Genomic DNA, 11642 nt, shown 5'->3' with positions numbered 1-11642 from the left:
ATGAAGAAATAAAATCCGCTGTGTTTTCCGTCAACTGGCAACCCGGGGTTGCCGAGATAAAATTGGGTAAACTGGCAGTGGGCGGGTTTCACAAACCATTCCGGAACGCACATTTTCAAAGTAGAATAACTGACGGTAGCATTGTTTTTCAGATAAACAAGTATGTTAACTTAGCATGTTTCTTAAATATCTGCAAACATATTATGGTATTTTTATGACTTTAATGCTAATTAATGTATAACATTGACACTTCATTGCCTGTTCAAAATAATCCATTAAACAAGTAGCGATCTCATTTCCATCAGTTCCATAAGGACACGCCCACAACAAGGGTCTGCGCGGTGTTTTAAGGACACGCCCACAACAAGGGAACTAAAGAATATTCAAGTAAACTCCATCCACGGAAACAGTTTTTCACAAGAACCGAATATTACACAACACCGGACCTCGGTGAGCTCATAGCTGGTTACGACCCGGATCCTGCTGCGAGTAAACTGAAAACGAAAGTAGGCCTACACACTGGGAGAAAAAAAAAAAGATGTTTGCGCTTTTTGACGCCAAGGAGGAAATTTACCGAAACATGTCGCTATACAAACTGAGTCAGTGCTTTCTACCGGACACATCGGATGCGCGGCGCAGGAGCCGTGAGATTGATGCCATGCTAAAACGAGACCGGCGTATGCCGCCGGTGGTTATCACTCTGGAAGGGTCAGACAGAGGCGGAATATCAACTTTCCTCAAACAAATGCGTCTCATTAACGGAAAAGAGTACAACCATAAAGAGGTGCTTGAATTCAGAGAAGTAATTTACGACAATATCATCCAGGTGAGTTATTAAGTGAATAGATGGAACCTTAAAGGTGCTTTACGCGGGATTTGACTAAAAATAAATAAATCGATAATTGTTCGTTTTTGAATGAAAGTAGGTTCACTTCAGAGCAACTTGTGCCTTGTCCAAATACCCACACTTGCGGTCTTTGCACTTGATCACTTGACTACTTACATGACTTATTTCCTGTATTTGGCCCAACGCCCTGTCCCAAATGGCACACTCCGGACTTGTGGACTTCCTCAGAGTCCACACTTTGGTGACGTCATGTAGTGCAGACCTATAGTGCCCTCGGCGCGAGTCCACGAGGACGCATTGAGAGGTATTTTTGGGACAGACTCGATCGTCACGCTGGAAATAACGGTCTGTTTGTTTTTTGACAGGAGCTGCAGGTTCGGGGAATATGCTCCCTATTGTTGTTGTTGTTTTTACCATTGTGTTTGCGAGATGGCTTGTCATGCAGAGAAATCATATTTTTGCGCTCACTATAATATTTAATGAATCATAATGCGATCTGGATTGTATTATTCAACGCGCTATTATTATGTTTGAGATATCAACCACTGGTCGATGACCATAATGTTTGTATAAACTGTATGTAACAACTGGTAAAATGTACACCTAGGTCATAAAAACCGTAATGATACCTACACTTAAATATTTTCTTCTCAGCCATGTCATTAATTGCTCTTGAGCGAAATCTCCTCCCATCCATTGTCTGATTGGCATTTCGCAAGGATTCCTGGGTAGTTAAAGTGTGCGGAGCCTGCATCTACGCGGGCTTCGTGGAAGACCGCTTCAAGGGTACAAAGGGGGCGCTGCTGAGCACACTTCAGAGCGTTAAAGTGCTGAATGGGATGCTCTATGGACTCGTAAAATCGGCGAGCACGCGCAATTTAAGTCTACGAGACCGAAAGTCCACATGAAGTGCGCCATTTGGGACAGGGCCCAAGTGTTCAATTGAGGATGAAGACCACAAGTGTGTGTACAACTTTTCATTACCTGATGGGACACACTTTAATTTCTGGTGCTTCTAATTAAGTGATAAAAAGCAGTTGCAAATGATGCACAAAATAAATATAGGCTACTCACCTTTGCACCAATAAAATGTGTAGCACTTTGTTTTACTGCCAAATTATATGTAGCTAATATCTAATTGAAATAACATTGGAAAGGCCTCCGTTACCTCTCGCAATCTTGAAAAAAATTCTTACGATTTATTTCCACAACATGATGCATGATGGGATACACAAGCCTTGAATACCGCTCCGGAGCGGATTCGAGATGTGGATTTAGTGTGCAGTAAGGGCACTGCGCTATAGCTTTTTAAAATCTGGACAGTCTTGCGCACTTACTTCCTGTCACATGCATGCGCTCTCAAGTGGCCAAGGCCGCAAGTGTGGGTAATTGGACAAGTCATGACTCTACTGTAGGGCTTGAACGGCCCTGTCCGTGTGTAATAATTTTGTCTTTTCATTTACCAGACACATACACATTTTGGTTCCATTCAACAAATGGCGCGTTCACTGATTCATTGACATTTGGGGGGTAGTTTGAAAGAGAACATTAATTTAAATCACACATGCTTCATTAAAGATACCCCACCTCAGCTGGCAGACGATACAGTTGTGCTGTAAGTCACTTTGGATAAAAAGTCATGACTGCTAAATGATTAAATGTAAATGTACCAATACCATGGTAATTCAATGATGCAATACCACTTGAATATGGTAATAATATGGTTTAAATCTACAAGCTATAGAGTGTGGAACTATGATGTCACTTTGTAAGCAAAAACCTGGAAGTGATATTATCATTTTAGCACTTCCTGTTCCATCGACCCAGACCATAGATATGTGATGTCCCATTCATCGGCTTCAGGCATGTTGATGCGGCCACCATCTTAAACTGGTCAACTTGACGTCATTCACCATACTGTAGGTTCTCACAGAGCCGTTGAGCCGTTCTCAAATATTCAGTGATTACTATGATGAATGACGTCAAGTTGACCGTTACAATATGGCGGACAGCTTATGTGAAAGTGAAAGTGACGTGACATTCAGCCAAGTATGGTGACCCATACTCAGAATTCGTGCTCTGCATTTAACCCATCCGAAGTGCACACACACAGAGCAGTGAACACACACACACACACACTGTGAACACACACCCGGAGCAGTGGGCAGCCATTTTATGCTGCGGCGCCCGGGGAGCAGTTGGGGGTTCGATGCCTTGCTCAAGGGCACCTAAGTCATGGTATTGAAGGTGGAGAGAGAACTGTACATGCACTCCCCCCACCCACAATTCCTGCCGGCCCGAGACTCGAACTCACAACCCTTCGATTGGGAGTCCGACTCTCTAACCATTAGGCCACGACTTCCCACTTATGTATAGTGGCCCATAGAAACAGTCGCTAATGAGGCATCTACGTATTTATATATCTATGTCCCAGACCCTATGGACCCTTTTCACATTTCCAGGTTTCTCGGCAGCGGAAGTCGGCATAGTTGGGTTAACTTGAAAAGCAGTGAATGGGAGAGTACCAGGAGGGCAGGGTTTCATATTTTATTGAAGCATCCCTGGGCGCCGCCATTGGCTAGCGGACCCCCACCTGCTGTTAGCATTCCATTGACTCCCATTCATTTTGGCGTCACTTTGACAGCGAATAACTTTACATCTGAGGCGTTTAAAGACTCCATTTGTCCATTCATTATTTCTAAAGAAACACGAAAATGAATAAAAGGCCCCATTACCTTGTATCTTACGTTATGGCCCTGTAGAAGCAGTTTTTGTAAAAATAGGCTAACGATTGCGTCATAACCTGCGACTCTCTGTCGCACAGTAGAGAAATTACCATATGGACAGGAGGAGAAGCTCGCAGGCAATCTTTTACTGTCTATGAGGCTATCGGAGGGACGTGGAGGCATGAAGTCAAGGGAGAAGCCCATAGAGAGTCCATAAAAGCAACGGGACAAAATTAATCAACAACGTCTGCAAGATTTGGTGGGTGATTCAGATTTCTCTTGGCGCAGCGATTAGAAGACTTACAATTGTCAGACAGGTTGCACACGTGACATTTACGTCATCAAGCTGAGTTTGAGTCTGCGCAGTACGCTCGACCCCCAGGAAGTGCGTGCTTCTAATTAACTTCACTTGGCTCCGTTGAATCCAACGGGGTCGCTGTGTCCATTTCTTTTACTGTCTATGGAGAGTACCACAAATATATTTTTTTGCATTCCCATTTGCTCAATAGCAAAAGAAAAACTCCACGATAATGTTTTCGTGACTTTCAATTAAAGAAAAAAATTTGAGAGAGACTGATAACAGCAGTCAGAAGAGAGAACGATGTCAAATATACGGTTCCTCCCATAGATGCCGCATTAGAAACACCCTCGCATTGGCGTCAACTGTTTTTTTTTTTTTTTTTTGTAATTTGATGCAAAGGTGATAAAAGACAAAGAATAGTGTTATAAATGTACATACATTTAAAAAAAAATACAAATATGAAAAACTTTAGAGGATTAACCGTGTTTCATCACAGTCTTGTGAAAAGGGTCCATCAGAGTCAATGGGTTTTTTGAATGGTAGTTTGGTTAAATCCCCTAAAATAAGGTCCGTGGTTCACACAAACTCAAGGTACGTTCACGTTTTATTCTACGACATAAACTGTTACGTTTCTTAAAAAATCTTCAAAATTTCACAACAGACACTGTCTCATAAAAAAAACGTTGCTAACAAAGTTGCCAAAACTCACTACAGACGCTGTCGGAGACATTAAACGTACTCGTGCCGAACAGTTTCATCAATTTATAGTATTTTTCAGTTGTAATATATTATATACTACAATTAATTGTAGAATAACCAATTAATAGTTTACCGCATTTTATATTGTTGTTCGACTATGTTTTTTTTGCTTTGCCCCTAAATGCAACACAAGTCTCCAGACGGAAGATGCTCATTTTATCGCTTCCTGATTGGGAGACTCTGGGTTCGGACCATAAGGTAAACTCAAATGTTTATTCCCTGTAAACAAACACCTAATTTACCAGCTTAGTCACGGTGAAAGTGAAACTTTAACAATGCATAGTGCTTAAAGCCACGTTAAAATGCAATGTTTACGGCCACAAGCAGCTGTTAGAAAACATATAGACTGAGGATTTTCTAGAAGCAAGGATAAAATAACATTTTGTGTACCCATCCTAACAAAACAATAGCTGAAATGTGGTACTTTATTCACTAAAATAAGTAAAATATCAAAAAACACAAAAACTACCTCAATCTAATATAATAAAATAAATAAAATACAAAAGAATATTACTGAAAAATACGTGGAGACACGTTTTTAATTAAAATATTCATATTAATCAAAGATTTATTCACTTTTAATGCACCTTGTTTCGAAATGTACAGAAATACGTGCTTTTATATGTCCTTTAGTTGTGATTATTTCATTTATTCACTATACAATTTATTACTAATGTCTCATTTCAGTTTAGTTTGGCTCTAGTTTTGTATTTATTCCAGTTTACATGTAGCGTGGATTAAAATTCATATGTAGAGTCAATCCTTTTCACGTGTTAAAAATAAGTTGGAAAAGTTGTGGGAAGCATGGTGGTGCTGATGTTGAAGGCAAGCGACCGTGGAGGTGTAGCTTTTAAGTTCTGGCACTTTTATTTAGGCATAAAAATTATATTATTTTGTGAAGATTATCTTGATGGACAAAACTTGTAAGTTTCATGAACTATGATTGAACACAGAGCTTATTTTTTGCGATAATCCAAAAGCCTATGGAAGAATCCCACTGACCTTTTGTCGAGGGAACCAATGCGTTGCTAACAGCCGATCCGCATACAAAGTGACGTCATAGTTTCCCCACTCTATTACCATCTGAGATAATCAAAGTATCATTAAGTACATTTTACATTATAATAAACTGAACTGAACATCCTTTTTCTGACATTTTTCTTTCTTTTGTTTTATAGGGTATGGGAGTGTTGGTTCAAGAAAGAAAGAAACTGGGCATTCCTTTGCATAACTCCACCAATGAGATGCATGAAATGTTATTTGAGTCTTTGGACTGGCGTGTAACGTTGGAGCCCTGTACATTTCAACCTTATGTTGAAGCTATTGATTCTCTCTGGAAGGATTCTGGGATTCAAGAAGCTCATCGCAGGAGGAGCAACTTTAAATTGGTATGTGTTTAACTGTGCATATCTATACACAACCATCTTTAACATTCTGCTGCTCTTTTCCATACAACCAATATACACTGACAATGTAAAATATATACACTGCATAGACTGAACAAAAATCGATGAGATTTGGGAGCTACAATAGATAAAGCCCTCATTTCATATGAACTATTAAAATGCTGCTTTTGGAGCTTGACAATGCCTGGTCAATACTGTTTAAGTCAATATTCTACCTATTGTCAATTTTTGTGTGCTCAATAAAATAAAGAAAACATGCAGGTTTAGAACAACATAAGTGTGAGTGAATGATAGAGTATTTTGTAATATTCTGTTGACACTTCACAATTAGGACTCAGCATACTTTCAATGAGTGCATGAGGGAACGCTATGAAAATAAGCACTTATCTTTTCTGTTTTTATGCAGTATGAATCAGTAAAGTACTTCTTTAACAACATCCATCGTATTGGCCAACTGGTGAGTAGTTGAGTGAATCGTAAGTATTTGCTGAAGTGATGTGAAATGCTAGCACATATTTGCTTAAGTGACATCTATTATTATGGTCACATATGGACCCTTTTCACAGTTTGGACTGTGGAAGTAAACAACAGCAGGGTGAACTTCTTTAGTGTTTAATGGGAGCCCATAGCAAATATTATTTTTGGTTCCTATCCAATGTAACAGATTGTAGTTGATCTGTGATCTGTACAGACCCACTCCCATGGTTCAATCATCATTGTACAGTTCAACCACCATAGAGTGTGATGAGAGTGTTTTTACATCTTGCAAATTTAAATATGTATGCAAATTTAAACCACTCAAACACAGGCAGGCGCTAAAGAGAACTCAATTTTCGTTATATCTTATATAAACATAGACATTTGAGAAACGTAAACAATTGAGAAAGAAATCAGATGTGTGTTAATATATTGGATCATTAGGCGTGCATTACTGTAGGTCTTAAAGTGACAGCAGCTTAATAGAGCTGCCTCTTTCTGTCTTTAATGTTAATCAAACAATAAAAGACAAAGAGAAATAGACTCGTTGCATTTGAAAAAATAACTTTTGTAGCTTTGAAAAAAATTATTCTATATTTAATTTATACAGTGACTTACTGCATACAGACCTGAAAAACCTAAAGCACTGTTTACTTACTTTATATATATTTGTTCTGTTGTATTTATCTATGCTTTTTTAATGAGGTAGATAAATAAATATAGATGAATAATAGAGTTCAAGTTAAATCCTCCATTAATTGGAAAAAAAGTGAAATATATTATGGTTTTTGTTTTGTTTTCTGTGTCATGTCCTTTATTTTGAAGCCTATTCAGTTCTTCAGTCCTGTGTATTTGTAGTCTAGTTGTAGTTTTTCTTTGTCTTAAAGGGGTCATATGATGCGATTTCATGTTTTCCTTTGTCTTTGGAGTGTTAAAAGTTGTTTGTGCATACCGAAGATCCGTAATGTTGCAAATATTAAAGTCTCAAACCCAAAGAGATATTCTTTATAAAAGTGAATGCTCAACCAAGCCTTCCTAAAACGCCTCGTTCAAACACGCTCCCACATGTCTACGTCACTGTGTGGGAAGATTGCATAACACCGCCCAAATGTATATGCAAAGAATAGGGGTGCGCCCATCAAGATCGGCCGATCGTTAATGCGCATCTCGTCAGTAAAGCCGGTTATCTAATCAGCGATAAATTCCATCAGGTGCGTGATTTCACATAGAGCAGCTGTTACTACACAGAGCCGTTGTTAACTGACAAGCTGCGCAAATAAACGCTGATAATGAACGTGGATTTGCGCAGCTTGTCAGTTAACTACGGCTTTGTGTACTTTCTGTACATCTGTTCCATACCTGATGGAATTTATTGCTGATTAGATAACCGGCTTTACTGACGAGATGCGCATTAACAATCGGCCGATCTTGATCGGTGCACGCCTAGCAAAGAAAGAAGGCATAACTTTTATTCTCGCTGTAGTATTGTTGCCGCTGTCATGGAGACACTGTGTATTTGATTTAGAAAGCCAAACTACTTTGTTTGGCCTTCCAAAAGAGGAGACAACTAGAAATCAGTGGTTAAGTTTTATTTACCACACTGTTCCAGAACAGTTCAACCAAAATATCCAAGTGCATGGAGCGCATTTTACAAAGGAAAGTTTCCTGAACCTAGTAAGGGGCATAACATTTTTCTGTCACACGGTTGAGGAATTGGGCCAGTCACAATGCACTAGATAACTGGCCAATCAGAGCACACCGTGCTTTTCAGAATGATAATGTAAAAATTGACATGTTTCAGAAAGGCGGGGCATAGAGGAGCAACAAAAATGTACAGTATGTGGAAAATAATGTGTTTTTTTAACCTTAAACCGTGTACACACATTGCATTACACCAAATACACAAAATAATGTTCTTTTTAGCAACGTCATATGACCCCTTTAATATTATAAACTTATAATATTAATATTATAAGTATAATTATATATGTACATAAAAAAAAAGAAAGAAAACATACACTCTAAAAACTGCTGGGTTGAAAACAACCCAATTTGGGTTATTTTGGCAACCCAGAACTGGGTCAAAAAGGGACGAACCCAATGCTGGGTTATTTTAACCCAACAAGTTAGGTTATTGTGTTTAATCCAGCATGCGGGGTTGCTTTTTTATGGTTTAAAATTATTACATTGTTAGGCTAAAATGAACCCAAATCGAGCTAGTCATTAAACATACAAATCTTGTTCATTTTAAAATCAATTTTACACACAAAGAATAACTATCAAAAGGTAAATATTTATTAAAAACAAGAGAAAACAGTCAAAATGTAACATGCATGTAAGAAGAAATGCAGAAAAGTATGGCATTAACAGCTACAGAGTTTATAAATAATGCTAATAAAGGCTAATTTTTGGAACACAAATAAATATATTTCATATTCTCTTAATTTTTGTCCTCCATTACTAGTCTGGGAGACCAGTATTTTCTTTTGAACAGACATGTTCGCTATCATATAATTTAAGATTTATTCATATAGAAATATCGGAATGGATTACTTACAATAACTCTGTATTTATAAGGCTTGAAAATACCGATTATCTAGACTCTCAGTGGATTAACAAAAAATTATGAGAAAAATAAAAATATATTCATTTGTGTTGTAAAGACAGACAAAAGTCTTATAGGTTTGGAATGACAGGAGGGCAAGTAAATGATTTTTTCTGTGAATATTCCTTTAAGAAAGGAAGACCAAGAATGATGACTCTCCAAATCAGACAACTCCAAAGTTGGTTTGAGTTCTGCAATGAAAAACACAGACATCAATGGTTTTAATGAAATATGAGCCCGTAATCACATTGTTGTTGCATCAAAATGTGAAGTAAACAGGCAGGAGACAACAGAAAATTTTATTTTCTGAAAATAATTGTAATAAATCTCAAAAGAATGATGCTCTCCTATGTCTCTGGCTTTCAACATCTACAAAAACAAACATTATTTTACTCTTAGTAAAAAAAAATAATAAATAAATAAAAAAAACTGAACATGGAATTATGAAGTTCACTTACCTTAAACTGTCTTTCCCTCTCTTCCAAAGAAGCTGAGAAAATCACCTCCTCCTCACACAAGCAGGCTTCTGTGTCCTTAACTCCAAAGTTAGTTTGAGTTCTACAATGAAAAAAGGGACATCAGTGATTTAAATAAAATATGAACATGTAATCATACTGTTGTTGCATTAAAATGTGAAGTAAACAGGCAGGACACAACAGAAAGATTTATTTTCTAAAAATAACTCACATCAGTCTCAAAAGAATGAAGTTATCTTGTCTTCATGAAATTATTATCTTCCGCCTTTCATGAAACCTCAAAATACTCCCGGACATAAACAATGAATGATAACTTTACATTTTGAATCTTTACTCACCATAATGTCTTTCACTCACTTCTCGCTTCTTTCCCGCTGAGAAAATGGCGGCTTCTCGCATTGGCGTCATCCGATGTTAATGTGTCGTGCGTGCTCTCTTTCATGTCCGTGTTCCCAACCCAGCGCCGCTGGGTTATGATCAAGACCAATTTTCAACCCGACGTCCTACCCAGCGGTCTCAACCCAGCATTTGGGTTGAAAAAACAACCCAGAGTTTTTTAGAGTGTAATTTTTTTACATTTCTGCATTACTTTCTGTGAAAAGGGTCTTTTATGCACCTGACCAATCAAACATCACATTATGCATATGGGGGTTACTTTTTCATTGACTCACTGACATACTCTCTGTCGTTGCAGAACTACTTGCCATACAATCAAGACATTCTTTATGCATGTAAAGTACGGGAAAACTTAGGAGACCATTATTTTGAGCTCCGTGACAGCCCATTCACAGTAATAAAAGGCTCTGTCATGCGTTATATTTTGCCAAAATTAGGCAAGTATCTTGATATCGACACACCAATTTTCTATATCATTGGATCCAGTGATTATGACAAAATCTTCTGTGGGGACAACTGCCTGATTCAGTCAATGAATACATTTGAGTGCCTTTGCAATAGCAAGGGATTACTCAAATGCCCCATCATACTCCTCTTTAACAAAATGGACCTGCTGGCGGAAAAAATACAGACTTCAGATATCCGGAAGCATTTTCCTGAGTTCCAAGGTGATCCCCACAGGCAGGAGGATGTGCAGGAATTCTTGGTTCAAAGCTTTCAAAAGAGGAAAGGGAATAACAGCAGGAATATTTTCTATCACATGACCACTGCTGTGGACACAGAAAATGTTCGGAAAGTGTTTGAGAGTATTAAAGTTGATATAATTACCTGTATCCTCAAAGACTCTCAATTGCTGTAAGAGTTTCCCAAACGGGGGTTAATGAGTCGATGAAAAGCTAACAATTATCTAAATCTAATGGAAAATTGAAATAAACAACTGAGGCTGCAAAATTACTATAAATGAAACTAAAATTGCGTACACAGTCTGATGCACTGTGTGTTACAGAGTGAAGAGCAAAATAAAAGCTTGAGGGATTGTATATATGGAAATGTAAGATTTTTAAAATTTAAGATGTATGGAGATGTATTTCACAGTAGTTGTAATTTACAATAGTAATATATTTGTCTTCATTTTATAATTAGTTCGTACTAAATATTAATTATTATTATTATTATATTCAATTTAATTGGGTTCCTAAAACGCCAGTGTGAAGGTGAGACATTTTCATATGAGATGAAATGTCATATCATTAATCACAATATAAAGTTTCTGGCAGAGTTGTGCAACCCTTTATAAAAATAATAATAATAATAATAATAATAATAATAATAAAAACTTTAAAAACAAACCACCAACTAAAAAATAAGTATTTTATCTATTTACTTGTCTAATTATTGTCATTAAACTATTCAAATATTACCTTATAATATATATATAGAACTCTTTCCCCGCCAGCCACCCCCAGCATTTTTTTATCATTTTCACAAAACTTTCATGACCCCTAGAATATTTTATTGTATGAATATCTAATCTGAACATGCAATATGTGAAAATAAAGAACAGAGCCTCTGCTTTTACACAAAACAACAAAAAAAGTTTTATTTCAGCTTTATGCATTCTTTTTTTTTAATCAACACTTGAATGTAGG

General features: G+C 37.4%; 1 protein-coding gene across 3 annotated transcripts; it reads left to right on the top strand.

Moving 5' to 3' along the window:
• Window positions 1-338: 338 nt before the first annotated feature.
• Window positions 339-11539, top strand: LOC109072834 (guanine nucleotide-binding protein subunit alpha-12). Of its 3 annotated transcripts, XM_042729126.1 has the most exons (5): window positions 339-826; window positions 4767-4831; window positions 5812-6021; window positions 6446-6496; window positions 10292-11539. In XM_042729126.1, the coding sequence occupies exons 2-5, from the start codon at window positions 4781-4783 to the stop codon at window positions 10850-10852; spliced, it is 873 nt and encodes a 290-aa protein (XP_042585060.1). In that variant the 5' UTR covers window positions 339-826; window positions 4767-4780; the 3' UTR covers window positions 10853-11539. The 3 variants fall into 3 exon arrangements, with proteins under 3 accessions (XP_042585060.1, XP_042585032.1, XP_042584965.1); XM_042729098.1 differs by lacking the exon at window positions 4767-4831 and having other exon boundaries at window positions 339-784; XM_042729031.1 differs by lacking the exon at window positions 4767-4831.
• Window positions 11540-11642: the final 103 nt, after the last annotated feature.

The sequence above is a fragment of the Cyprinus carpio genome, chromosome A1, assembly GCF_018340385.1.
Source record: "Cyprinus carpio isolate SPL01 chromosome A1, ASM1834038v1, whole genome shotgun sequence".
NCBI lineage: Eukaryota > Metazoa > Chordata > Actinopteri > Cypriniformes > Cyprinidae > Cyprinus > Cyprinus carpio.
The sequence above is the reverse complement of the archived record's forward strand: the minus strand, read 5'-3'. Positions and strand labels throughout refer to the sequence as shown.